At 34.9% G+C, this 27,813-nt stretch overlaps 1 protein-coding gene across 7 annotated transcripts in view; it reads left to right on the forward strand.

Moving 5' to 3' along the window:
• The window catches only part of WRN (WRN RecQ like helicase), a 141,515-nt gene that overhangs the window by 108,347 nt on the left and 5,355 nt on the right, over positions 1-27,813 (forward strand). For 5 of the 7 annotated variants that reach the window (XM_026508385.4, XM_057303389.1, XM_044387508.3 and 2 more), the window contains 10 exons: positions 1,697-1,867; positions 1,945-2,042; positions 3,528-3,603; positions 4,358-4,434; positions 8,764-8,839; positions 9,079-9,191; positions 11,307-11,421; positions 16,385-16,516; positions 18,888-19,050; positions 26,629-26,843. In XM_026508385.4, the coding sequence (XP_026364170.2) occupies positions 1,697-1,867; positions 1,945-2,042; positions 3,528-3,603; positions 4,358-4,434; positions 8,764-8,839; positions 9,079-9,191; positions 11,307-11,421; positions 16,385-16,516; positions 18,888-19,050; positions 26,629-26,843 (1,236 nt within the window). The remainder of the gene's footprint in view (positions 1-1,696; positions 1,868-1,944; positions 2,043-3,527; positions 3,604-4,357; positions 4,435-8,763; positions 8,840-9,078; positions 9,192-11,306; positions 11,422-16,384; positions 16,517-18,887; positions 19,051-26,628; positions 26,844-27,813) is intronic. The other 2 variants (XM_026508387.4, XM_057303390.1) reach the window with 2 other exon arrangements.

Raw genomic sequence — 27,813 nt, forward strand, 5'->3', positions numbered from 1 at the left:
ATTGCTTCATACTAGCGATTGTGTTCATTCACTTCAGGTTTTGTGTTTTTGTTGTTTTTTTTCTTATGAAAGGAAAGGCTAGAAGAATAATTTTAGTGTTGAGATTGCTAATAAGTACTAGTTGGGCAATTTAATACCTTTGGTGTTACTAGTTTGCAAGCAATAGAATCTCCTACTGTAAGGATAAACCCTCGTAGATGTAGAGTACCACTACAGTGTTACAGGGTAATCGGACTAAGATACTAAGTAGTGGTTTTTCTTTTATTTTTTCTTCTATTTTTTTTTTTAAAGATTTATTTATTTTACAGAGAAAGTGCACACATGCACATGTTTATGTGGGAGGGAGGAGTAAAGGGAGAGGGAGAAAGAATCTTAAGCAGGCTCCATATCCAGCGCCAGGGCTCAGTCTCATGACCCCGAGATCATGACCTGAGCTGAAATCAAGAGTCGGCACTTGTTTATGTGGGAGGGAGGGGTAAAGGGAGAGGGAGAAAGAATCTTAAGCAGTCTCCATACCCAGCGCCAAGGCTCAATCTCTTGACCCTGAGATCATGACCTGAGCTGAAATCAAGAGCCGGCACTTAACCACCTGAGCCACCCAGGCGCCCCTGTAATGGTTTTTCTTTTAGATTAGGGATTTCAGGTTGAGTTAAAGGATCAGCTGTTAACTAATAAAAAGAAAGTTAATTTACTGAGCCAGGCACTGTCTTGGTTATTCAATCTTTGCAACATCCCCAAGGGATAGAAGCTATTGTTAATACTTGTATAGCAGCTGATGAAATAGAAGCCCAGGTAAGTTAACTTGCCCAAAGTCACAAAGGTAGTAAGTACCAGAGCTATGGCTTGAATCCAGGTGGTCTTGCTGTACTAACTACAATGTGTATGTGTATATTTATGTATAAGGATATGTGGGATATATATATGTAGTGTATGTACAAATGTGTAAGATAAGTGAAGGAGGTAGTAAGAGGGCACAGTGAATGGAAAAGTACTTTACAGAGAGTGAAGGTGGGTGGAGTCCTCTCTATTAGAGGACAAGAGAGTTGCACGTGACAGACTAGCTTCCCCAACATTGCCAGAATGTGATGGTCTTTGCAGAGTCTCCCACTGGAATCCTCTTTTCACTTAGGAAAAAAAGAGAATCTCAAAAACAGTAACTTTGTAGCCTACACTTGCTTTTCCTGGAATATCTCAGTAAAGCAGCTCAATCAGAAATGATTAAGTAAACTTTGCAGTACCTTGTGAACAAAAGCACAGTGAACGCAGCCACGCAGTGAGGACTGAGTTGTTGCAGTGCACTCACTGATAATAGCTATTAGGTCACACTGCCTTTTAACACCCATGCTTCTTATCTTGAGCTGCAGCTTATGATTACTATTGTCAGACAGTAATGTATGTTAATAAAAGGTCTAAATAGCCTAGCCAAAGATACCCAACCCTATGCATTGGAAAATGCATGTGAATTATATGTGAAATTACCTGCCATTATTTCACACAGGAAAGGAACACTATTTTGATTATATATTTATTTATGACTTAAGTACTCAGAACAAGCAGGATGGGCATAAAATTTTGTAGGTATTTAAAGCTGAAATTTAGTGTTAAATCCAAAAAATGAACAGACAGTTCTATTTTACTTATCCTGTTTAACTAAAAAAAAAGGATTTTTAGATACTGATTTTCTTCCTAATTTCAGAATTCCCAGCGTCTTGCAGATCAGTATCGCAAACACAGTTTATTTGGCAGTGGCAAGGATCAAACAGAGAGTTGGTGGAAGGCTTTGTCCCATCAACTCATGACCGAGGGATTCTTGGTAGAAGTTCCTGGGAAACGCAGATTTGTAAGAATTTGTACTCTTACAGAAAAGGTAAACAATGTAGAAGTCTACCTGTTTGATTTAATTTTTCTCACTATGTATTAAAAGATTCTTCTTGTGTTCAATAGGGCAGACGTTGGCTTCATGAAGCCAGTACAGAGTTTCCTAAGAAACTTATCCTTCAAGCTAATGATGAATTGTGTCCGAGGGTGTTTCTTCTGCCAAGGTTCATTTTTCAGTTTTTTTTAACTTCTGTTTTTTTGTTGTTGAAATGTCGAATTATACCAGTTCATAGGCACCGCAAAGATAAGATGAGTAAAGATTGCTTTGCATACCTCTTTTAGCTAGTTTGAAGATGGGAGTTAGTGGGTGAAAGATAAATCATACAACATTTTCTTGATTGATAGGATGTAGTTGAGTATAGTATTTAGAAAGCTACTTTCCCATTGATTAAAGAAGCAGCACTGAGATCAATGTAGAAGAATCTATATATCATATTTCCTTCTTATGTGTAGAAGGTGGGAAGGGAAAACACTTGTTGCCTTCTTTTTCGTATCTTTACATGTTATTGATCATTTATGGGTTCTTTTCCTTTTTTAAAAGATTGAGATATAATTGACATATAACATTGTGTAAATTTGAAGTGTACAACGTGTTGGTGTGATAGATTTATATATTGTAATATGATTACTACAGTGGCTTAGCTAATACCTCTATCATGTCACATAATTATCATTTCTTTTTTTTTTTTAAGATTTTATTTATTTATTCGACAGAGATAGAGACAGCCAGCGAGAGAGGGAACACAAGCAGGGGGAGTGGGAGAGGAAGAAGCAGGCTTATAGCAGAGGAGCCTGATGTGGGGCTCAATCCCATAACGCCGGGATCACGCCCTGAGCCGAAGGCAGACGCTTAACCACTGTGCCACCCAGGCGCCCCACATAATTATCATTTCTGTGTTGAGAACAATCTAGTCTCTCCGCAGCGTTGAAGTTTATAATATAGTGTTGTCAACGGTAATCCCTATATTGTGCATTAGATTATCAATTTTTCTTTTAAACTTGAAAAACTCTAAAGAGCTTTACACTTAAACTTTAAAGAGCTTAAAAAGCACTTTCCAGAGCTAGTTCTAAAAAAAAATTAATTTTTTAAAATTTATTTATTTATTTATTTGACAGAGAGAGACAGCCAGCGAGAGAGGGGACACAAGCAGGGGGAGTGGGAGAGGAAGAAGCAGGCTCTTAGCGGAGGAGCCTGATGTGGGGCTCGATCCCAGAACGCTGGGATCACGCCCTGAGCTGAAGGCAGATGCTTAACGACTGCGCCACCCAGGCACCCCTAAAAAAAAATTAATTTAAAAAAAAATCTCAGTTTTGGGACGCCTGGGTGGCTCAGTCAGTGAAGCGTCTGCCTTCAGCTCAGGTCATGATCCCAGGGTCCTAGGATCAAGTTCCGCATCAGGCTCCTTGCTCAGCTTCTCCCTCTGCCTGCCACTCCCCTCGCTCGTGTTCTCTCTTTCTCGCTCTCTGACAAATAAATAATAAAATCTTTTTAAAAATTAAAATAAATAAAAATAAAAAATAAAAAAATCTCAGTTCTTACACAGTAATAGAATCTCATCTGTCTGTCTGAGGGTGGATGCATTACGATAGTAGTTAATTAGATAATTATATTTTAACATTTGAGATAATTTTATTTTATTATTTTTCAGTTCTAAAACTGTACCACCTGGCATTGAACAGCGTTCCTCTAATCAAGTATCAACTGAATTAACCACAGAGAAGAAGGTTGGTTTGTTAAAGAGGTGGTTCATATTGATTTCCTTCTTTATTGAATGAAATGCCGTATGTAACAAAGCAAACTTTGGAAAGAGTAGTGATGTGAACAGAATAAAATATGCAGTATGTGATTTCTGGGGCTAATAGGACTGTTAAAAATATTTGAGAAAGTAACATTTTAAATTTCTTTAAGCCTATTTTATAACTCATTTGGCCTGGAATTTTTTTTTACGTGTTATGATACTTATAATTGATAGAAAAAATAAGCATGATTCCTAAATGTTCTCGTGAAAGTTATACACACATTCACATACATGCACACATACTTTCTTGCTTTGTTTTTGGATCTTAGATAACGATTACAGATTAAAGACCCACAGGCAGACTTCAGCTAATTGGAACACTGGAGTAATAGGAAAATGTGCTGAATTAAATTTTTTGGTTAAGTGTTTCTGTTTTATTAAAGTATGCAGAATTTAACTGAATCATTTTATAACTTTGGCCTCTGCTGTGCCTCGAATGATTGTTTTGATCGTATATTCTCTATAGATTTGGGAGATATAGGACATTTCATTTCTAACTGCCTTTAGAATCCTAGAAGTTGATAATCCAAGAGCTATTTTCAGGTGCTGACTTTTATTTGATGACTTGGTTAATCAGAGGAAAAATTGTCATCGTGAGATTTTTGTATCTTATTTTTTTTTGTATTTGAAAGTTTTTGAAACTTCTAAGTTTTTGTAATGAACCTTTATATGTTTAAAAGCAGCCTAACTTGGAGAAGATGTATTCTCACAAAGCATCTGATAAAATTTCTTCTGGGGGAAACATTCCTAAAAAAAGGTACAGAGTTCAAAATGTTTATTTTCTGTGTTTACTGTATCAACACCTTTTTTCTTTCTTTCCTAAAGAGAAAGGTCTATCAGATGTTGAGCTATTTCATTGGCAGAAGGAAGTGAAAGTTAAGGCATAAGCCTCCAGTATTATAATTATTAAAGAAGACGTGTAAAATGATAGTATTAATGTTAATTTAATAGCTCATACTTCTTGGGTATTATTGTTTGCCAACCCGTATGCTAAATGCTAAGTATTTTATTTGTAATATCTCATTTAATTGTTACAACAGTCTATGAGTTAGCTTCTATTATTTGTTCCCATTTTAAAGTTGAAGATACCAAGGGTTAAGAAGTTAACTAACTTGTTCAATCACATATGGCAGAGCTGACTTTCAAATCTATATTTGTCAACCTCTAGCACCTACACACTCATTATATATGTATAAAATACATATTCCAAGGCCATGTAAAATATATTTTATGGCAACATAAAATGGTAGATATTAGAGTTGGGCAAAATAACGAATGTACCTATTGTACTTTGGAGCTTAATATTTGACTTGCTGACTTAATGATTAAGTGTGGAGAATGTACAGAATTACAGAAGGTCTAAAGATGGAGAATTTGTCAAGACCTATATACAGATTATTGAATGGACTTTGTTTATATAGATATCAGGTGAAAGTAAGTTAATGTGCTCTGATACCGTTACTTTCTAGTGGATTTCTCACTTAGATAATACTCCTTTGGATCTGACAGAAACATTTCCCATAATACAAGTCTCTCACTTAAAACAATTTCTTTTTGTTTAGATATAGGGTAATTAATTACAATATATAAACAAAAGGATTAAGGAGTATATAAAACAAGATATCCATTCAATATGTTGAAACGTTTCTTCATTTAAACATTTATTGTGTTTTTGCTAAACATCTTTGTGCCAGGTATTACTCTAGGCATTGGGGTTTGGTGGGGAAAAATAGAGACATAGTCACTGGCCCTCCCAGGGTTTATATTCTAGTGGAATATACAGGTAGGGGAACATAAAGTTACAATCCAGGGTTGTAGCACTTTGGAAACACACTTTGGAAATGACACTTGAGTCTTAGGTAGAAGTTAAGTGACATGAGGGGAAGTTCTCTGAGCAGAGGAATGGCCCACGTATTAAAACCTGAAAGCAAGACAGTGTGTGGTATGATCAAGGAACGCCACACCTGGTAGAGGGAAGTGAGGGAGTGGTGAAAATTCAAGACTGAAGAATTAAATAGGGTCCAGAATATCCAGTTCCTGTCAAGCCCTCAACTTGATCATAAAGGCAGTTGAATTGGGAGCTAAGGAAGGATTTTCAATAGGACAGTGACATCAAATTTATGAGAACAGAGGTTGACATTTCCATCAAGGATCAGATAGTAAATAATTTAGGCCCTGAGGGCCATGTGGTCTCTGTCTAACTTTGTTCTTGTAGCCTTAAAGCAGCCATAGTTGATATGTAAAGAAGTGAGTGTGGCTGTGTTCCAATAAAACTTTATTTATGGACACTGAAATTTGAATTTCATGTAACTTTCACATGTCACAAAATGTTCTTTTGATGTTTTTTTTAACTGTTTAAAAATGTAAGAAAGCATTCTTAGCTTCCAAGTCTTACCAGATCAGACGGGTTTGTCCCGTGCACCCTGGTGTGCCGACCCTTGCTCGATGACTCTGGCTGTGGAGGGAATGGAAGGCAGGAGGATCAGAGTGTAGAGACACAAATTAGCAGACTGTTGCAGTAGCATTTGCAAGAGAAGATGGAAACTTAGACGAGGGAAGTGGCAGTGGGCATGGAAAGAAACAGAACTGTAAGATATTAAGGAGTTAGAATTGTTAGGACTCAGTGATTGAAAAGACCGGGGGGCTAAGGAAAGTGGAGAACTTGAACATGACACTTTGGTTTGTGTCTGATTGCAGGTGACAGTGTTGGCATTTCCTTCACTGGCAGCATAAAAAGAACCCAGGTTTGAGGTTGGTTACTTAGGGGATGAGGAGTGTAGTGATAGACGTACTGGGTTTGACATACCTGTGGAGTACCCCAGAAATGAATTTTAATATATGGGCTTAGTGTATAGGAGTGAGAACGATGCTTACACATCAGTAACTATTATTTTAAAGATCATTTGAATTTTCATTAAAATAATTCATGTTCATGATTTTAAAAGTCAGTTGGTACTTAATGGCATATAACAAAGCAAGCCAGTTCGCATCCTTCCCAAACCCACTTTACTCTGTTCTGTAGGAGTGGTCATCCCCAAATCTTTCAGCTGGGCTCATTGATATTTGCCTACATTTTTTTAAGGAGAGGGGAGGGGCAGAGGGAGAGAGAATCTCAAGCAGACACTCCTCTGAGCAGGGAGCCTGTCCTGGGGCTCCATCTCACGACCCTGCGATCATGACCTGAGCCAAAATCGAGTCGGATACTTAACAAACTGAGCCACCCAGGTGCCCTTGCCTCCATATTTCTAAGTGACATGCTAGATTACTCTTTTTGGACCTATCAACTTTAGAAGTTTTTTTATTGACCTATAATGGTAGATTAGGGCTTATCTCCCATATGCCCTTCCCTCATTTCCATTACTTCAGTCCCTGCCCTTGACCAAAACAGAATTATATTTAAAGTTTTGGTCATATTAACAATTTGTTTTTACATTATTATACTTACCCACAAATATTGTACACTACTAAGCCAAATGTGTGGCTATGGCCACCACTACCTTAATTTTCCTTGATGTTAGTTTGCCTTTTTTGTTTTCTTGGCTTGGTTTTTAGGGTTCTTATTACTCATTTTTCTTTTCTTGTTTTCAATTTCTTTTTGTTTGTTTACTTTCTTGGATTCCTTGACTTTATATTCCCTTCCATTTAATAAGATTTTAATTTTAGTTATTGAATTTTTAATTTCTAAGAACTATTTCTTGTTCTGTTTCTTCTTTAACATAGCAGTCTTTTCTTGTTTCATGGGTAGAAGATCACCATTTTTTCCCCAAAAGATTTATTTATGTATTAGAGAATGTGAGGCAGGGAGGGGCAGAGGGAGAGGGAGAGGGAGAGAGAAACTCTAGCAGACTCTGTGCTCAGTGCAGAGCCCGATGCAGGGCTCTATCCCACAACCCTGAGATCACGACCTGAGCCAAAACCAAGAGTTGGACGCTTAACTAACTGCATCACCCAGGCGCCCCCAACATCTCCACTTTTTGATAATATTCATTATAGTTATTTTAGACTTTTTTTCTGTGTACTTTTAATAGCATTCATAGGCAAAACATTTTTTATTAAATGTTTTCCATGTATATTTCTGCTTCAGGTCTGTGTTACCCATATTTTGCCAGTATATGTGATAATAAAATTTATTTGTGAAATAATTTAAAATACCATTTTGCAAGCAGTACATTAGTATAAAGACTTTTATAAATAAAGATGAAGGTTAATATAATTATATTATTTAAAACAAATTTATAAGTATCTTGAGTAACCTGATACTACTAATTCTTTGAACTGGAGTTATCTTTTCTCAGGTTTAAATCTACTTATTTTAGTGATAGGATTTGATATTTGTGAAAATCTTACTTTACATTATAGATTTTGAATTCTTGCAGTAGAGAAATTTATAAACATTTCTTAAATATCAGACATGTTCCCCTCTTTCCTTACCAAAGGAGGGCTTTATCATTGGCATGTTTTATATAGGCTGTTCTGTACAATTTCATTTTTATATCTTTTCGTCTTTATAATTATCAGGGAGTAATGCTTATTGTAGAAATTGGTTTTCTGTCTAGTTTGCTGCCTAGCATCTTCCATGTTGTTTGCTAATTGCATGTTTTTTATCTTTCTTTTGTGGAGTCAAAAGAGAAATTATTCTCTTTGGCTTATTTTTGTTTGATTTTGAAGAAAATTGTGAACAGTTTGATTAATCCCATGCTAATGTTCCTCACCAACCAAAAATTGGTGATGTCACAGTAAAGAATCATAGATTGTATCTCTCTTGGTCAAAAAAAGTTATCTTCGGAATGGATAAGGAGTATTTTGAAGAATTTGGTTGAGAACGAGGATGGGGCAAATGGTATTTTTAAGTATACTACATTCTGATGAATTCAGATTACAGTTTTAACTTTACCATTGTAATGAATGCTTTGATTGCAATCGTTTAAAATCTAGGCTGTCCTATAAATCACAATTATTTTACTGGTATGATGAAGAATAAATGTTACTATTGACTTGGAACAATATTTGCATTTTGGGGGTACAATAAAAAGTGAACATGGAGAAAGAAAAGCCTTTACTATTTATTTTCTTTTAAATATTTTAGAATCATGGTACATCCACCAGGAAAATTTTACAAGTCCTCAGAACCTGTTATTTCAGCTCAAGAGCAGGAGACTCAGGTACGGCTTTTGTGAAAAGGCAGTATTTGAAAGGCCAGTTGTGATTATATGCATGCTTAAAATTTTGTTGCCAGTATTTTAAAAATTGTTCTTTAGCTGTGAGCCTGAGATACAGTTAATTTTTCATCCTAAGGGAAAATGTAATAGCTGAAGCTCTAAAAATAAAGGACTGGATTTTCCTAAGTAGATTAAAAAAAAAACCAAACAAACATAGAGTTGTTTCTTTGTTCTTTGTTCAGACTGTGCTGTACGTCGAATTGGTCGAAGCCAGGCAGAAACAAGCCAATAAAATGGATATTCCTCCAGCCATTCTGGCAACAAATAAGATACTATTGGATATGGCCAAAATGAGGTAAGCTGTCTGTCTGCATGTGTTCTAACTTACTGCCTTCTAACATAATAGATTTGTAATGTAGATTGTTCAGTGACAGTACGACTTAGGGTCCAGCCGTCCTATCTGTGAGGTGACGCCCCGGTCTCCCATGCTACGGCCCACCATCTCTCCACTGAGCTGCATACCCACATTTCTACGTGAATGAAAACCAGCTGTTTTCAGCCATCACGTTCGGTATATATAAAATCTCACTCATTATCCACAAACTCTCCATGCGTGCATTTCGTGCAACTACCAAAACTCTTCTTTCTGAATTTCTTATTTTTGTCAATTCATACCTTCATCTTCTCAATGACACATGTTTAAAAATCCTGGTGTTATTTTCACTCCTGTAGCATGGATCCCCCGTCTTACTCTTACTTAAGTAGTTTTGAGACTTTTTCATTTCAGTGTTCCTTATGTATCTGTGTATGCTGTCCTCTCTCTTTTTTTGTGAACCCTGTTAGTTCAGACCATTGCCCCTGGATTGTTGCAAAAGCCTCTTAACTAGTTAGTCTTTCCTTCATTTCTCCATCTCTGTTTCATCTGATATATGAAACCAAATCAGTCTTTCTTTCTCAGGTCGTGCTTCTGTTTAACTAGTTCACCACTGTCTTAACTTCTTTAGCTTATAATTCAGGGCCCTCCATTTGTGGACTTAAACATGCTTTTACATCTGTGTCACAGAATTTTGAATGGTTTATCTGACCATTTGTTGAAGACCTCCTTTCAAATTCCATGTATTTATTTACAGTGTTGCTTCTGCCTTATAATTTCCTTGATTTCTCAAAACTCCTGCTAGGAAATCCTTCAAGATCTGGCTTTATTAATTATTTTCTCAATGAAGTCTTTCATGCTCTTAGTAGCAAAGTAATTCCTTTCTCTGGAATTCATAAAGGACTTTAAAATGTCAATTTAGAAGATGCTTCTGTGACACTTCACAGATAATGCTTTAGTTATTTTTTGTTATTATTGGTGTACATTTGTTATATCTTCCAGATGTTAAACTCTGTGAATAAAGATACTGTTTTCCTAATCATTTTGTGTCTTCCAAAGCACCTAGCACGATGCCTAATAAACACGAGGTGGTCAGTAAATATTTAGAAGAAGTTACTTCCCAAGAATAGTTGTTTGTGGGACGCCTGGGTGGCTCAGTGGGTTAAGCGTCTGCCTTCAGCTCAGGTCATGATCCCACGAATCCGACATCGGGCTCCTTGCTCAGCGGGGAGCCTGTTTCTCCCTCTGCCTGCTGCTCCCCTTGTTGTGCTCTCTCTCTCTGTCTCTCTCTCTCTCATTCTGATAAATAAATAAATAAATAAATAAATAAGATCTTTCAAAAAAAATTCTGTCTTTAAAAAAAGAACACTTCTTTGATAGTTGTATTCATCGTTTATAATTTCTTTTAAAAAATTATTTTTGTCATTATATTTCATCCAAAAGCTGTTACTTTAGTGTAGAAATTTTAATAATATAGTGCTTATATTTAAAATAATTATTTTATTAAAAGTATTCAAAAACCACACTTGAGTATTTAGTGAAGACATCTAAAGGAAAAGGAGTAATAATTAGATTGGCAGATTTTTAGCAAGTAGACATCATACAGTCTCTTGGGTACTGGACACAATAAGTAATACTGAGTTAAAAGCCTAAAGTAGTTAGCAAGTTTATTGTTACAGGTAAATACTTTGTAAATAATGAATGACATTTTCTTTTGAGTTTCTTAGCCTGTTGGTTGTCCTCAGAGCCTCATAGCTTTTTTATATCTGTAAAAATAATAATAGCAATAAGGTCAATAATAGAGTAGAACATTAGCCTGTTTCTTCATGTTAATGGCCTGTTTACCAGTTAGTACTGTGTTTTTGTGGTGATAATGGTGGTGGTATTTTTATTCATAAATTGCTAAGAAAATAAATCTTTAGATGGTGGAAAACAAAGAGAGACATCGTAAAACGCATTACTCGTATTACACATTGTTTCTGGTTGTTAGAAAAATATATGTTTATTGGGTGTTAATATAAAGCTAAACATCAGCTGTATTGCTGGAGTGATAATGTTTTAGTGGTTTCTTGACTTTTTAATTTTTTTAAATGACAGACCTACTACATTTGAAAATGTGAAAAGGATCGATGGTGTGTCTGAAGGCAAAGCTAACATGTTGACCCCTCTGTTGGAAGTCATCAAACATTTCTGTCAAATAAATAGCGTTCAGGTAAAATACTGTGGTTTGCAGGAACTGTGAGAGAATACATATTTTTTGATGATTTCAAAAACACCTTTCAAAAGCAACATTTTCTCCCTTTACAGTTGACCCTTGAACAATGTGGGAGGTTAGGGGCGCCAACCCCCACACCGCCAAAAATCCATGTGTAACTTTTGAATCCCCAAAAACTTAACTACTAATAGCCCGCTGTTGACTGGAAGCCTTACTGAGAATACATACAGTTGATTAACACATATTTTGTATGTTATATATTTTGTTTACTGTATTCTTTTTTTTTTAAAGATTTTATTTACTTATTTGAGACCGATAGCACAAGTGGGGGTGGGGGGAAGGGCAGAGAGAGAGGGAGAAGCGGGCTGCCCACTGAGCAGGGAGCCTGACTCAGGGCTCAATCCCAGGATCCTGAGATCATGACCTGAGCTGAAGGCAGATGCTTAACTGACTGAGCCACCCAGGTGCCTTCTATATACTATATTCTTATAATAAAGTGAGCTAGTGAAAAGAAAATGTTATTAAGAAAATCATAAGGAAGGGGCACCTGGGTGGCTCACCTGGAGTGTCCAACAATTGATTTCAGCTTCAGTCATGATCTCAGGGTCATGAGATCAAGCCCTGCCGTGGGCTCCGTGCTCAGCTAGGAATCTGCTTGAGAATCTCTCTCTCCCTCTCCCTCCGCCCCTCTCCCCCGCTTGTGCATACTCTCTCTCTTTCAAATAAATAAATCTTTTTTTAAAAAAAATCATAAGGGATTGATAAAGGGGAGGTAGGTGGGCTTTAAATGGGTGATGGGTGTTAAGGAGGGCACCTTTGTGATGACACTGGGTGTTGGATGTATGCGATGAATCACTAAATTCTACTCCTGAAACCAATATTACACCATATGTTAACTAATTAGAATTTAAATGAAAACTGGAAACAAAACAAAATCATAAGGAAGAGAAAATACATTTATAGCACTGTACTATATTTATTGAAAAAAAATCTGCTTATAAGTGCATCTGGCCAGTTCAAACTATGTTGTTCAAGGGTCAACTATATTTTCATTTCCACACTGGACACTTAGAAAATCGATTCAGATTGTCCTGTAGTAAATCTTACAAAATATGTTAGTTACCTAATTTTTAAGATGATACTTAAGTATTTGTCCAGGCTGCTCACATCTTTCTATTCTGTTGAGTGATTTTACCTTTAAATTTGAAAAAGTGCTGTGTTTTAGGTAAATTAGATAAATTTAGGTAAATTTAGATAAATTATTTTACTTTCAAATGGAGATAGAAATTAAAGCTGCAAAGTTATTCTTCCTATCAGTTGGCACAGAGCTCAGCCACTTTCTTTTTTGTATTATTTTATTCCCTAATTACCCTCTCCTTTTAGTCATGCTGTCTGTTGATATTAAGTAGAATATATGTTCTTCTCTTCGGTCTTAATAGCGTTTTCTTCCTATCCTTTTATTACTTCTTGCTCCACCATAAATGGCCGTTTCCACAAGGATCCTTTGGGTTTCTTTCTTTAAACTCCACATGCAGACTCTATTACTTTGTGTACTCCAACATAGAAAGTGAGGCATTGTGAGATGGTAGAAAGTCAGAATCAGGCAATCAGGAATTTAATTCCACCATAGTCTACCTGGGCAGCCAAATGTGTTCTTTTTTTTTTTTTTTAAATTTAAGATTTTATATATTTGGGAGAGGCTGGGGGCAGGGGCAGATGGAGAGAGAGAAGCAGACTCCCTGCTCAGCAGGGAGCTCTGTGTGGGGCTCAATCCCAGGACCCTGTGATCATGACCTGAGCTGAAGGCAGATGCTTAACCAACTGAGCCACCTAGGCACCCCACCTTTAAAAAAAAAAAAAAAAGATTGTTTTTATTTGAGAGAGAGAGAACGAGCAGGGAGCCTGACTCCGAATGTGTTCTTTAACTTTTTTGGGTTTCCATTTCCTCACCTACACAATGGAAAAGATACTTTCCTTCCCCATATTAAGGAAATAGTAGATGAAATAGAAAGACAAAAGATAGGGATGCCTGGTTGGCTCAGTTGGTTAAACATCCAACTCTTTATTTTGACTCAGGTCATGATCTTGGGGCCCTGGGATCGAGCCCTGTGTTGGTCTGTGCACTCAGCGGGGAGTCTGCTTGGGATTCTTTCTCTCTCTCTCTCTCCCCATCTCCCTTTGTCCCTTTCCCTGCTCACACATGCTCTCTCTCTCAGATAAATAAATAAATAAATAAATAAATAAATAAATAAATAAATAAATATTTATAAAAAGAAAGATAAAAGATAAGGGGTGTATATAAAAAGTTGGAAGAGTTAAAAATATGGAAGGCACTATTGAGAGGTTGTTTTCACTTCTAAGGATCTCCTGTGAGCTTTGGACAGGCACATTTGGATCCCACTTTAAAAATCATTCTGCTTTTTGTATGTAATATTTCCCTCTTGCGATATAGAATATCTTTGGCGACTTTACATTTCTTTTTCATGCTCTTATATAAGTCATTATGTGAAAACTACTCATGTTTCATATTGGAAATTTTGAAAATGAGATGAGAATTTCTTAACAGTTTGATAAAGAGTATCATAGTTACCAGTAGTAATTGAATACGTTTTTTTCTCTTTGGACACTTTGCTGTAGGATCTTATTTCATGAATTAGTGGTATTATTTAATAATGAAAGAAGTATCCCTCCCAGCCTCTCTTCAGGAGAAGAAACCGAAATAGGGCAAAAGATAAATGCTCCAAAGGATAGGTTTGAAACCTTTTTGAACTTTCTGGTTACAGAAAATGACTGCTAATTTCTGTGGTTAGGAATTGTGCCTGGACTATTTTGTAAATTGAAACAACATATTAAGTAAATAAATTAATTAATAAACTTGAATGTTTATTAACCCAGTTTTGTTATTCACCACTTTCATTAAGCTTTCAAGATATTTGCTTAAGGGCTGCCTGGGTGCCACACTGTTTCTGTTTAAAAGCTTAGAATAGCTGTGTATTGTAGTTTTTAGAAAATATGCATCAAAACGGAGCACGTATTTTCTGGGGAAGCCTAGCTGGCTACTCACACTTTGGCATTTGCCATGGTCTAGGGCATGGATTCAGTCCTCATCCTTGTAATCTTATTAAAAGTCCGATATGTCTTGTCACAGAATAGTTAGTTGTGTTTTGGGGAGTAGATTTGCATTATCCTCCTCTCTGAGCTTGGTTTTATGTATACATGTGTGCATATGTAAATATGAATGGTTACACCGGAATGCAAATTCATTGATTTATAGTGAGAAATGTTAACTGGGAAGTTTCACCTGATCCAACCAGTGTGTTTTCCTCTCCTATTGAAGAAGAAGGTATATGGGAAGCTGGCTTATGTGATAGTTGCTTAGCAAGCCTGGAATATCACAAGGGGAATTCTGATAATATCAGAAGTAGTCTGTCAGCATCATGGCAGGTTAGCATTGTCCTACATTACTTGTCAGGGAAACTGTAATATTCAAATCTAGTTAGCCAAGACGTCTTCTCATCTGAACGGTGCTTGGATAGATATTGCCTCCTTTGGTCCTTCTGCCTTTCCTATTTATGTTTCCATAATTGATCACTCTCTGTTCATATAGTCTTTTATTTACATAGAGCATGATTTGATTAGACTTTTGCTTAATTATTAGAATTACAGTCTAGCCCTTCCTTCTTGAGATTACTGCCCTCATAGTACTTTGCTTAGTGTTTTGGATGTTCCTAAACCCTTTAGTCTCACGTTCACAGATGGTATCATGATTTTGTCCCATAAATAATAAAATCTTCATGGATTTGCCAGTATAATTCACAGTGGTCACATTTCTAAGACCTTGGAATCGGGGTGTCCTATTGTTGCCTCCAGCTATAGCCTACACTGGCAGACTGAGGAATCAGGCTAATGGAGTCTGATATTAAGCATTCGCTAGGAATTTAGGGCCAGATTTGACCGTGTTAAGGTCTCAGATAGAAACACTTCATTTAATAAAAAATATTCTTCCTTGAAAATCTAGAGGTGCCTAGAAACAATGACTTTAGGTCTTGTGATATTGTCTGGCTTTTCTGTTCACCAAACTGTGTTGTCCCAGGTGTCTGAACTAATCTATACACTCACTTATTTATTTAGGGTAGAAATAGATTGCTATGAGTTACTATAAGCCAAGGTCTGTTGGATTAATTCTTTTAATTTAGTATTGATGCTTATGTTTGGAAAGGTAAAGTTGGCATGGGGGAAACTATTCATACATCTGTGTGAATCATACATCATATAATTCTGTCGTAACTCCCACTTGGTCTTTACCTTTATTTCAGGCTTTTAAAAAATTCCAGTATTTCTTCATTAATCTCATTTTTCAATCCTTTCTTCGATTTTTCTCTTTTAAACGTCTCCTAAGGAACCATATTTAAGAGTTTACATAATGCTTCAAGTTTAGAGCCACAGTTTATATGTATCTTCTCAAACTATATGTATATAATGATGATATATTTACTTATGAAATGTTAGCAGAATTTGTGACTATGGTATCTAAATTTGAATATTAATTTGGTTTATTCATTCATACAATCACTTCCAGAGATTAAGGGACTAATTTAGAGTCAGAGTGGTCAACATTATAGTTCATTTTTTATTCCCTCTTTATTGGCTAAAGGGGAGACTAGAAATTCTAGTTTTATAACCATGTTTGCTATTACAAATATTTTACTTAAAAACTCATTCCCTCCAGCCTTAGTTTACCTTTCTAGTTCACTCTGTAAAAAAAAACAAAAAGAAAAGCAAAAAGAAAACAAAACAAAAACAGAACCTTTCTCAGCTCTTCATAAAAGGGGAATTTTTGACTGTTCCTTAGAAGTTTTATTTTGTGTTTTTTTCCCCTCATGCCTAACGATCATACTGATACTCTATCATTATATTGATATTATTATTGATCATTTATATTACATTTAAAATTTTGTAGACAGACCTCTTTTCAAGGACAAAACCTCAGGAAGAACAAAGGAAGAGTATGGTGGTGAAAAATGAAGCATGCTCCCTTTCACAACCTGTGGCCATCACATATTATTTATTCCAAGAAAAGAAGATGTCTTTGGTAAGTGTTTTACTTTCAAGTTACAGGGGATTTTCAGATTTATCTAAACATGTGTTTTATCAGCTTTTCAAATGGTAAAGTTGTGACTTGGGATAAATTTCTTCTAATCTTGCAGTATTTTATATTGTTTCATTTTATATTTAATCTTAGACTAGAATTTTCCTGTTCTGCCAAGCCTACCTTTGTCAATTAATTAAAAAGAGTAAGTGTACTTTGACCATGGTTGTTTTGTAGAGGTTGTATCAGCGGTACTGTCGAACATATTTACAGCTTAGGGATATTAGAGCAGCCATATTTTAAGACTCTATTTTTTTTTTAACTGAGATTAATAGTTTAAAAACTAGTAGCATATATACTGATAAGAAATAATCTCCAAGATACATTAAAGTAAAGAAAGGGAAGACAGAGAGCAGTATGAAAAACATGAATATGTGTGTATATATGCAAGCTTATATATTAACATGTTTTTGTGTATATATACAAAAAATTTATAGACTGTCTCTGGAAGGATGTCCAAGAAGCTGGACATAAGTTTTTAAAAAACAGTTTGCTTTTCACTCTGGCTTCTCTACTATTATTCTATTTTTTAAACCATGCCTGATGGTCTTTGAAAAAAAATCTTAATTACTGTGGAAAATGGCCACACTTAATATTTCTTCACTGTTCTGGACTCAGTCCTTAAGACTGTTGAGGTTTTTAATATACAAAATGAAGAGTATATCTTAGTGGAATAAGGACAGAATTAGCCATCCAGCTAGGTTTAAGTAATTTGAATTCCTATCCTCTCTGTCATTAAATTGATTTGGAAAAGACTATATGGTCCAGTGCCTGCTTTTCCTGTTCTCTGTGTCTCTATTCACTAGGCTATATTATACTTCTTATTCTGGTTAAAATCCAGTATAAATAAGAAAGAATTTATAGCTTGTCCTCATCACTTAATAGATGTTCTAATTAAATAGATTTTTGAAATTAAAAGTACAAAAGCCATTACAGAAGAAACCAAAAAATTCCATTGTACTATTTTTGAAGTGAATTATATGATAAATAGAAATTTTAAGTTCAGTTTCTTAAATAGTAACTTACATGTATGTGTTGAATATGCTTATAAGTATGTAATTTGACCATATATATATATGATATAACTGAATATAGTTCTAAGAAAATTTGGTATAGCCTCCAAATTTTCTGAATAAAATACATTCTAATACTCAGACATGATATGTCGTTTCATATATTGTATTATGTATTTGTGGTTAAAAATGTGGAGTGGTATGTTTCCATTGATATCTTTTGCTATTATTTTTCGGTATATTATTATGTAATATCATGATATAATTATCTGTTCCTCCCAAGGGTCTGCGAGGGTCTGTGCCAGTTAACCACAAAATTAAACATGCCTAAGGACTAATTAATCAGGAGCAATAATACAATTAGTTCTAGGTAATTTGATGCCTGGTATCAAATAACCCTGATATTATGTGCACACATGGTGCATACTGTGGAGTAGAAAAGGATAGACATTTAATGAAAGTAACTTAAAACCCACCTTCGAAGGCTGAAAATGTTGCTTTTAAGTGCTCTGTTCTGTGAAAGTATCAACAGTCACATAAATACCGTCCAAATTCAGACTTCCAAGATATATTAGAATTTCATGAAATAATTTAAAGCTGAGTAAACTTTCTGAGTGTTTAAAAGAATGTTTTATCTAATATACATCTTAAATGGATTTGGAGCTACATTTGTTTAAAAAGCTACATAAATATGTAACACTGTCCTAAATTTAAAACAATTCATGTTAAGTTTAATGCTAGGCAAGAGATGACAGGCCTTGCTAAATTGTGGTTATTATTTTATGAATAGAGCCAGTATAAAACACCCTGTTAAAGTTTTCTCAAGAACCTTTTATAGAATGCATCTGGAGCCTTACATTATCACTAAGCGTTTTAGGATTTGTCTTCTTGGAAATTCACATAACTAAAGTACCATGTGTTAGTTCAATTATATAGAATATTGGATTACAATTTGCTATATTTTCAAAAGGCTGTGGCAGTTATTAGACTTACACAGAATGATTACTCTCTGCCACGAATAGGTTTTTAAAGTGAATAATTACAGAGGGATGAGGATTGAGTTCTTAACTAAAGCTGGATGATTTTGTTTTATTCACTGTAATAAGTATGAAAGGTAGAAACTGTGCAGATCTGTAATGTGGATAGTTTTAAAGAAATAGTAAAAATAAAAATTCTAAGTGAAGGCTTAGTGCGTGTTTATTTTTCAGTGAACATTGACTTTGGTTTTGGACATTTTATTTACGTATGGTACAGTGCAAACTTTTAAGACCTCACTGGTGGCTTTGCTCCTGTTTTTCTAGATAAGTATAGCTGAAGACAGGATTATGCCCCTCACAGCAGTTGGGATGCACTTAACCCAAGCGGTGAAAGCTGGCTGCCCCCTTGATATGGAACGAGCAGGCCTGACTCCAGAGGTTCAGAAGATTATTGCTGATGTTATCCGAAACCCTCCCATCAACTCAGGTGATCGCTCTGACCCTAGTCTGTAGCCTTAATGACTTGAGTCATTGAACCCAGAGGAAGTAAACAAGCAATCCATGAGTATTTTTCACTTTACCAGCATTAACCCCTTGTGCTATGATGGAAACTTTACTTTTGTAATGCTTTTTATAGTGCTTTTGAAAAACAATCTTTCCTCCCACTATCACTCAGAGGAAAGTCTGAGTCTGAGAAATTCCTGTTTTCCTTTTTAGCTTTAGATTATGACTTCCACTCCCATGCCCAAACAATGGGCTTTCATCCTTCTCTAATTCTACCTCACCTCTTAAAAAAAACAAATTTTTTCCTCTATTCATTTCCCATAGCTTACTGACTTTTCATTTTCCCCTAAATCCTACAGATTCCTTGTCATTGGCCTCACTTAAATAGTCTTTCTAACCAGTACAGTCAGTGGTCTCAGTCGCTGTGATGCTGAAGGGATGGTCCTCGGTCTCTCGGCCCCCTTGTAGAAGGGCTTCCTATTGTCACTTTGCTGCAGAACCTCAGCTGTGCTCATGGAGATTGAGCCCCTTTGCCTGCCCTGCAGAAAGTTTTAGATTATCTATTTTTTACAGAATTAAGGATGAGGTACCTCAGTGGGTTTTTTCCCCATAAATGTACAAACTAGATGTGTTACAACTCAGTAAATTGTCAGACTCCTAGGACAGAGCAGTAGACATACAAAAAGCCTTATCTCCAGAACTGCAATTAAAATACTTCAATTTTTATTAACTCAAATTCTTTCCCACTTGGGAACAACTAGGCAGTTCCCCCAGAAATTTAGAAATAAGGGAAATAAGATCACCCTCTGAAAGTACAATCAATACTGTACTAAATTGGTCAGAACAAAAATATTAAAGTCACCTTAAAAGATAGCATTGGGTGCCTGGGTGGCTCCCCAGGGAGCTGGGTCATCTCTTAATCGACCACCTCAGGTCATGAGCTCAGGGTCATGAGCTTGAGCAAAGAGTTGGGGTCCTCGCTCAGCACAGAGTCTGCTTGAGAGTCTCTCTCTCCCTTTCCTTTTGCCCCTCCCCCTGCTTGTGCTCTCTCTCTCTAAATAAATAAAGAAAATCTTTAAAAAACATATATTGAAAAAGACAGCATTAATTCTAGGCTTCAGGAAGACTTGATTGAGGTCTAAAGAAAGAACACCTTCATCAGTTCCATTGGTCATTGTTTACTTATTTATTCAAATTTCTTTCTTTCTTTTTTTTTTTTCCCAAAGTAATCTCTCTGCCTTCTCTCTCTGTGGGGCTCAAACTCACAACTCAAGAGTCCCATGCTCTCCTAACTCAGCCAGCCAGGTACACCTAAAATTTTTTCTGTTTATTATACAATATTAAAGTTGTACTACTAATTATTTAAAAGAAAAATCCTGGCCAATGAGACTTCATGTATACTAAGTGCCTGTTGATAAGTTATGCCAAGAACTTATTTGAGGACAATAACAACTAATTCTGCTTCTATAGTACATCCTCGCCTTCTGGTTATAATTTGATTTCTCATGTAGATCTGTCTATAGCGAAAGTGTGCACTAGTCATGCTAATCTGGATACTTATCTATGAGATAATTGTAAATCAGTGAATTGACAATCTGTGAACACGGTTAATGTGGCTCTATTAAAGTTAAATTAGGTTTCTAAATCTGAAAACCTTAGGGCCACACCCTGGACTGTGATGAAACATCCAAGGTAACTTAGCTGTGAGTCCTCTTATGAGAAAGCTAAGCAGCTGTCCTGGTCCCATTCCAGTCTTTCTAACTCCAGCAGCCACCTAACTAGAAATTAAGGCAGAGAAAGGAAAACAGTAATTATTCTGTAGGGTTAGAATTGTGATGATATAAAATCTCTCTTTCTTCAGTGCAAAGTAAAATAGTATTTTAGAGAAAGTCAGACTCAGATGCCATCTTGATTTTAATACTTCTGGTATTATTTTTTTCCTTTATGTAAAATCTCTCAGCACTTAAAGAAAGGTATGTCTTTTGATGAGCTGTTGGATAGTAGGCAGTATTCCCTGAGATTGTGCAGCTTTTTTCCTTTTTTTTTTTTAAACCCCTATTGACTATTATTGGCTGTCTTCCTTAAATCCTGAAGACTGACGGATGTGGTAGCCTGGTTGGTAAGAGCAAAGGCTCTGATAACAGCTGATTTATTTCAATATAGGCTGTACCACTTCAAAGCTAAGTGACCTTGGGCAAATTACCCAATCTCCACAAGCCTCAGTTTCCTCATCTCTAAAACAGGGCAGGATAATATTGCCTCTTCTTACAAAACTGTGAGAAATAATTAGATACTGCACAGAATGCTCTTGCACTTGTAAGTGTTTCATAGATGGTGGTGATGGCAGTGATGGTGATTATAATGATGATGAAGGAAGAAGTAGATGGTAAGATCTTATGGCTTCTTAAAAATACCCTCTAAATATGATTACTTTTATACTCTATCCTTTTTAGTAGCTAATGAAGAAAATAAGTTAATAAAAAAGTATACAAGAAGGGAGATTTCAAAACAACTTTATAGAACCTTAGAACTTTAATAATTCAGTCTGGTTATAATTGTCTTTTTTTTTTTTTTTCCAAGTACTGAAGAATTCTTGGGCAAATATTCTTGAGTGACATAAAATAGATGTTCTAATTTCAGTTCATTATTGGCAGGAGAAAATGGTAGAGGAAGATTTAAGATTCTATTATTTACCCAATTATTGACCGCATCTATTTTATTTGGCTATGGTGAAGAATCCAGGTATTGCTAAGTCGCTTTCCAAATCATATAGTTGTAAAGTTACAGGATTTTAGATTTGGAAAGGAAATTGGAAATCATTAAATTTTCACTTTCCCAATCCTGCCCTGTTTCAGAGAGGAATTTGAGGCCTAGAGACTTGCAGATTGTTTTAATATCACATCAAGATTAATGACTGAGCAAGTTTTTCTTTTTTACTATACCATGTTAAAGTGTACTGCCAACTATTTAAAGAAAGAAATATGCAAGTTCTTTTTTTAGTTTAAGGTTTTATTTATTTAGAGAGTGAAAGAGAGCGAGAGTGAGAGAAAGCGCGAGTGAGAGAAAGCGCGCAAGCGAGTGGAGCAGAGGGAGAGAGAGAATTCTAAGCAGACTCCAAGCTGCCGGGGAGCCCAAGGTGGGGCTTGCCCAAGGTGGGGCTCGATCCCAGGACCCCGAGATCATGACCTGAGCCGAAATCAGGAGTTGGTCAGGCACCTCGAAATATGCAGTTTCTAATCCTGATATAGGATTGGGGTTTATAAACTGCTAAATGATGGGCAAAATAAATATACTTAATTATATTCAGTTTAACATATTTATATGTGTAATGCCTTTAAATATTCTCTATCTAGTCTCCTTTAAATTCTGAGTTTAGTAATTTTAATTTCTGATGTTAGACAACTTTTTAAATTAAGAAGTTTTAAAGTCAAACAATATATAAATGTGAATATAAAATTGCACAGCCTGATTCAACAAATATCAGAGAGATAAGAGAAGCATCTATAATCATTAGTGACTAAAACATTATTTAAAACATTTATCTTTACCATTATATACTGAATATAGCAAATAAATTTTCATTTAGAGATAAATACTAAATTGAAATTCTAAAGAAGGGCGAACACTTTTAAATATACTTATTAAACAATTCATCTTTCTGTCACCACACTGTATGTAGGTTATACATACAAAATGAGAAAATATATTATTGTAGTTTACTTCCAAAGCAAAAATTGAGAAAGTTAAGATTATGGGAACTATGAGCTCTAAATTTTCTTTTGATTGTACGTTTATAGTGTGTAAGATAACATTTACTGATGTGAAATTTTACTTTCGAATTCTTGTTTTTCCTTGATAAAATACTGTTTGTTCTCCTATTAGAGAAAATATTGTTGAGTTATAAATTATAAAAAGAAATGAAGGTGTACTTATTACGTTAATGATTCAGATATGTTATTTTCATTTTTTTATTTAATTGTAGCCGTATCCCATAATTTGGTGTTTTAATGAACAAGTTTCGCATTTAAATTTTGTAAAATTCTGAGTTGACAATTTTCTATGTTTTGTTATGGCATAATCTTACACCTGAAAATAGGGTTATTTGTGAATTGAGAAATCATATGTATTATTTTCATGCTGTCTTATTTGCTAAGTAGGTTTTGTCCTTGTAATTTAATATTTAAAGGAATTCTGTAACTTTTTAACCTTTTAGCTTATCCGTGTTTATATAATTTTAAGCTGCTTTTATGGAGTTGAGATTCTAACTATGCTTAATAATAAATTAAGCAAGGCATTTAATGAGGTATCTGGGTAATATTTTGAATGATTTCATTCTTCCATTCTTTATGTGCATGTAACTGGAAAATTAAGGGTGGCTTCCAAGGGACCTGCCACAAAAATAGGAGTAATATGATCTCTTTTAAAGCACTGGAGAAATGCAGCCAATGTTCACTATTCTCTAATAGAAATTTTCAGCACTTACTTGCCTGGAAAGTTAGGACAGAATCAGATGTATCTTTAATGCTAGATACCCCTTTTTTGCACATATATATTTTAGGATGATTTTAAGGTAAAAATATAAAGGATTTACAGAAATGTGTAAGTGAATATATGGATTTTCTAATTATATCTGAAAATTATATTCAAATTATAGTACAATAACTTTGTACATTTATTAAATCATTAACAGTGGTTTAAAACCATAAGCAGATGTTATACATCATAATTTTATGAAAAGAAGACATTATAATTTTAGAAACAGATTGTTTTGATGGAATAAAATATGTTTTTCCTTTCAAAATAAATCATTGAACCCATGATGCTATGATAGTTCAAGATTATTGAACTGTGTTTCAAAAAAATTGGCTTGTAAAGTGTACATTTATAGTATGATGAAATTAAGGGTGTATAGCTTATTTATCCAGTGTTTAAATACGCATAGAGGAAAATGAATATAATATGATGTAGTTGTATTACTTGGCTAGAGTACAGGAAAATTTGTATGGTTTTTCTAGAGCAGCATTATCCAAGAAGAAATATGATATGAACCATATATGCAATTTTATTTTATTTTTAAATTAAAACAAATTCTTTTATTGAAGTGTAGTTGACACACAATGTTAGATTAGTTTCAGATGTACAGCATAGATTCAACAAGTCTCTATGTTATCCACAGTATGCGATTTTAAATTTTCTATTAGCCACATTAAAAAGTAAAAAAAATAGGGGTTCTTGGGTAAGTTGAGTCATTTAAGCGTCCAGCTCTTGGTTTCCTCCCAGGTCATGATCTCAGGGTCCTGGGATCGAGCCCCGCATTGGCTCCATGCTCAGTGTGGACTCTGCTTAAGATTCTCTCTCCCTCTCTCTCTCCCTCCTATCCAGCTCGAGTGCATGCATGTGCTTTCTACCTAAATAAAAATAAATTTAAAAATCTAAAATTAAAAAAAAGCAAATTAAAAAACCAAAAATAAACAGACGTAATTAATTCTAATGATATAATTTAATTAACCCAATATATTAAAAATGTTATCATTTCAACATAATTAATATAAAATTATTAATGAGATATTTTGTGTGTTTTTTTGTACTAACATTTACAACATACCTCAATTCCGATGCTAAATTTTAATAGAAAACACTTGACTAGTATTTAACTTTCATTGAATTTACAGTTGAATAAAGTAGATGAAGATATTCAGTGTGTTCCAAACATACTTAAAATTTTTCCAATCACAGAATCAAGTATCATTTTTTAAATTTAATTTTAAATTAATTAGGGTTCCGTAAATGAATTGAGTTCCTTGGCCATACTGGCCACATTTCAGGTGCTTAGTGGCTCCATGTGGTTAGTGCTCATTGTATCAGCGAGCACCATAATAGAGGTGGTTTGGCAATACCTGTCAAAACATAAAATGTCTTTAACCTTTGAACTAGCAATCCCACTTCTAAAGATCTAGAAATGTGGAAGAAAATGTGTAATATAATGTTCTTTGGAACGTTTTGTTTTCAGAGAAAAATTGAAGACAATTGAAAGGAAACTCAAAGTAAGTTTTGGTAGACACATACAAAAGAAGATGCCTCAGCCATTAAGAAATTGTTGAAGTAGTAAAATTGGCCAAATTTCTGTGGTATTTGGATGGCACAACGACTGAAGGACGAATAGAATTTTAGTTGGTTGACAGATATGGTAGTCATATTGCTAATTTTATTACATTTAGAGGTGATCTTATCTTTCCAGGATTTTGAATAGAATCAGTTTTACATCTTAACCCTTTAGAGTAACAAAGAGTACAGGCTGAATAGTTAGATACCCTATGGTCCTAGTTTCTTATTAGCTGGGTAATCTTCTCTTGCTGGTGTTTGTTGTTGTTTAGTTTTGTTTTGTTGTTTTTTTAAGATTTTTATTTATTGGGACATCTGGGTGGCTCAGTTGGGTAAGTGTCTGCCTTTGGCTCAGGTCATGGTCCCAGAGTCCTGGGATCTTTAAAAAAAAAAAAAATTATTTGGCATAGAGTGCCTGTGAGAGAGCACAGGCGGGGGAGGGGCAAAAGGAGAGAGAGAGGGAGAAGCAGGCTCCCCGCTGAGCAGGGAGGCCCACGTGGGGCTTGATCCCAGGACCCTGAGCCACCCAAATACCCACTGTTGTTGTTTTTTTAACTGCAGGTTTTTTTTGAAGTTCAGGAGTAGCAAAATAAGATCTTCGGAAGAAAGGAGAATATAAACCTTGAAAAATGGAATAATTGAAAGACCACCCTTCCAGGGTAGCATTTAGAAATACTTGGATTCTCATCGTTAATTTGAATTGGGTGTCAGAAATGTTTGAAACTGGTTTTATAATTACATGAACATGAGTGAATAGATTCTAAGCTGCTTAGTTTTATGATACTCTAGAGCATTACAGATGAATGTGTTGTTGCAAGTGTTTGAAACATAACTAGTGGTCTGTAGGAGATGGCTAAATAATTTGTAAAAGGTGTGAAGACACACAGTCTGAATCGGTTCTGTTGAGTTACACAAATTAAAAATTCCTTGATTGTAAAAGTAAGAGATTTCTTTCCCAGAAAACTCATTTAGTTAATACGCATTTTAAATAATTGACATGTTATGCTACAATATCCATTGAAAAGATCTTTTTTTATTAGCATCTTATTTACAAGTATGTGACTAGCTTCTATTTTAAGAATAAGTTCATTAAAAAATAATTGTAATAGATATTTGGAATTTGAAGCATGATGCCTTTAGAAACAATTCTGTGAAGGGTGGTTTTGGTTCTCAGGGCACCCCCAAAAAGCAGTTTGAAACATAATTTATGCAGAGTCCATGGCATTGACCTGACTTTAAGTCTTGGAGGCAAGGGCTGCAGCTGGTGCAGGGGTGAGGGGGGACCATGCTTTACTTCATTTCCGTTTGTAGGGCTATAGGCATTCGAAAGAGGAATTTTTCTTTGGACACCTTCCTCCTTCCTTTCTACAAAATATTTCACTATTTCCAGCTCATAGGTTTTCTAAAATGTTCTGTGTAATTTATTTTTAACTCTTACTATTTTTTTCATCCTTTACAGATATAAATAAAATTAAACTAATTAGAAAGCTGGTTCCTGAAAACATTGACACGTTCCTTATCCACATGGTGATTGAGATCCTGGAAAAAGACTGTGACAACAGACTGTTAGACCAGCTTTCATGTGCTTCCAACAGAAAGAGATATTTCCCCAACTCTGAAGAGAGCTGTTCAAGTTCTAAGAGAAGCAGGGAAGAAATAGGTGCTAATACCAAGGTGTTAATTATATGTAGAATTTTCATACATTGTCGGTTGATTCAGTTTGCATATTCTAATACTAAAATGCTGTATTTTTTAAACTGTTATAAATTCTGATACAAGTTACTTTTTAAAATCTGTGCTCTATTTCCTTAGTTTTTCATAAATCTTACCTGAGAAAAGTGATTTTTTTTTTTTAAACAACAGAAAAAGGGAAATGTAGCCCATCTATTTAGCTTTTTGTGTGGAATGTCAGCCTAAATATTACCTCTACCACATACTGATTATATATATAGCCTGGAAATTCTTTTTCTTTCATAGACATAGTTAATATTGGCTTTGAGCATATGGCAATTTATGTAGTTTATGAAAATGAAAACGAATTCCATTATAAATACCCCCAAAACTAGTTTGTCTATCATTCTGTCATTCATCATGCTCTGTTCCTGTCATACTGAATCTCTCAGGTGTACAAGGATAATTGTTGCTCGTGGTCCTGAGTATATACCATATATATTTCTGAGAAAGACCATGAAGTTAGTATTATTTTAGTTTTATTAAAATTAAATGCTTTGGAAATTATTTCTCTGCATGTTGTATGAAATAACTATTCTTTGATAATTGTTCTATTGTATAAATTTGAAAACTTAACCTTCAGTATCTTCTAGGTCTAAAATTATATAACTCCATGATGAAAGTTGTGAAAACTAATAATTAGCTAAAAAATTATTTTAGTTTCTAGAACATAAATTGAGCATGTAGTAAGTGTTTGCTCGTATTGTGCATTAGGGATTCCATTCCAGGTCCCAGGTAGTCTTTATTGGATTTCTAGGAGTTAAACCCATTTTCTCAATAGCTTAAAAGTAAGAAGAACTGGTCTTTTTAAATTCTGTACTCCAGTTAGGTTTGTATATAGACATGTCCTAGATAACCTAATGAAATTTGATTAATTGGAATTCTTCACATTATTTAGACAATTGAAGTAGCT

The sequence above is a fragment of the Ursus arctos genome, unplaced genomic scaffold (genome assembly GCF_023065955.2).
Source record: "Ursus arctos isolate Adak ecotype North America unplaced genomic scaffold, UrsArc2.0 scaffold_27, whole genome shotgun sequence".
Lineage (NCBI taxonomy): Eukaryota > Metazoa > Chordata > Mammalia > Carnivora > Ursidae > Ursus > Ursus arctos.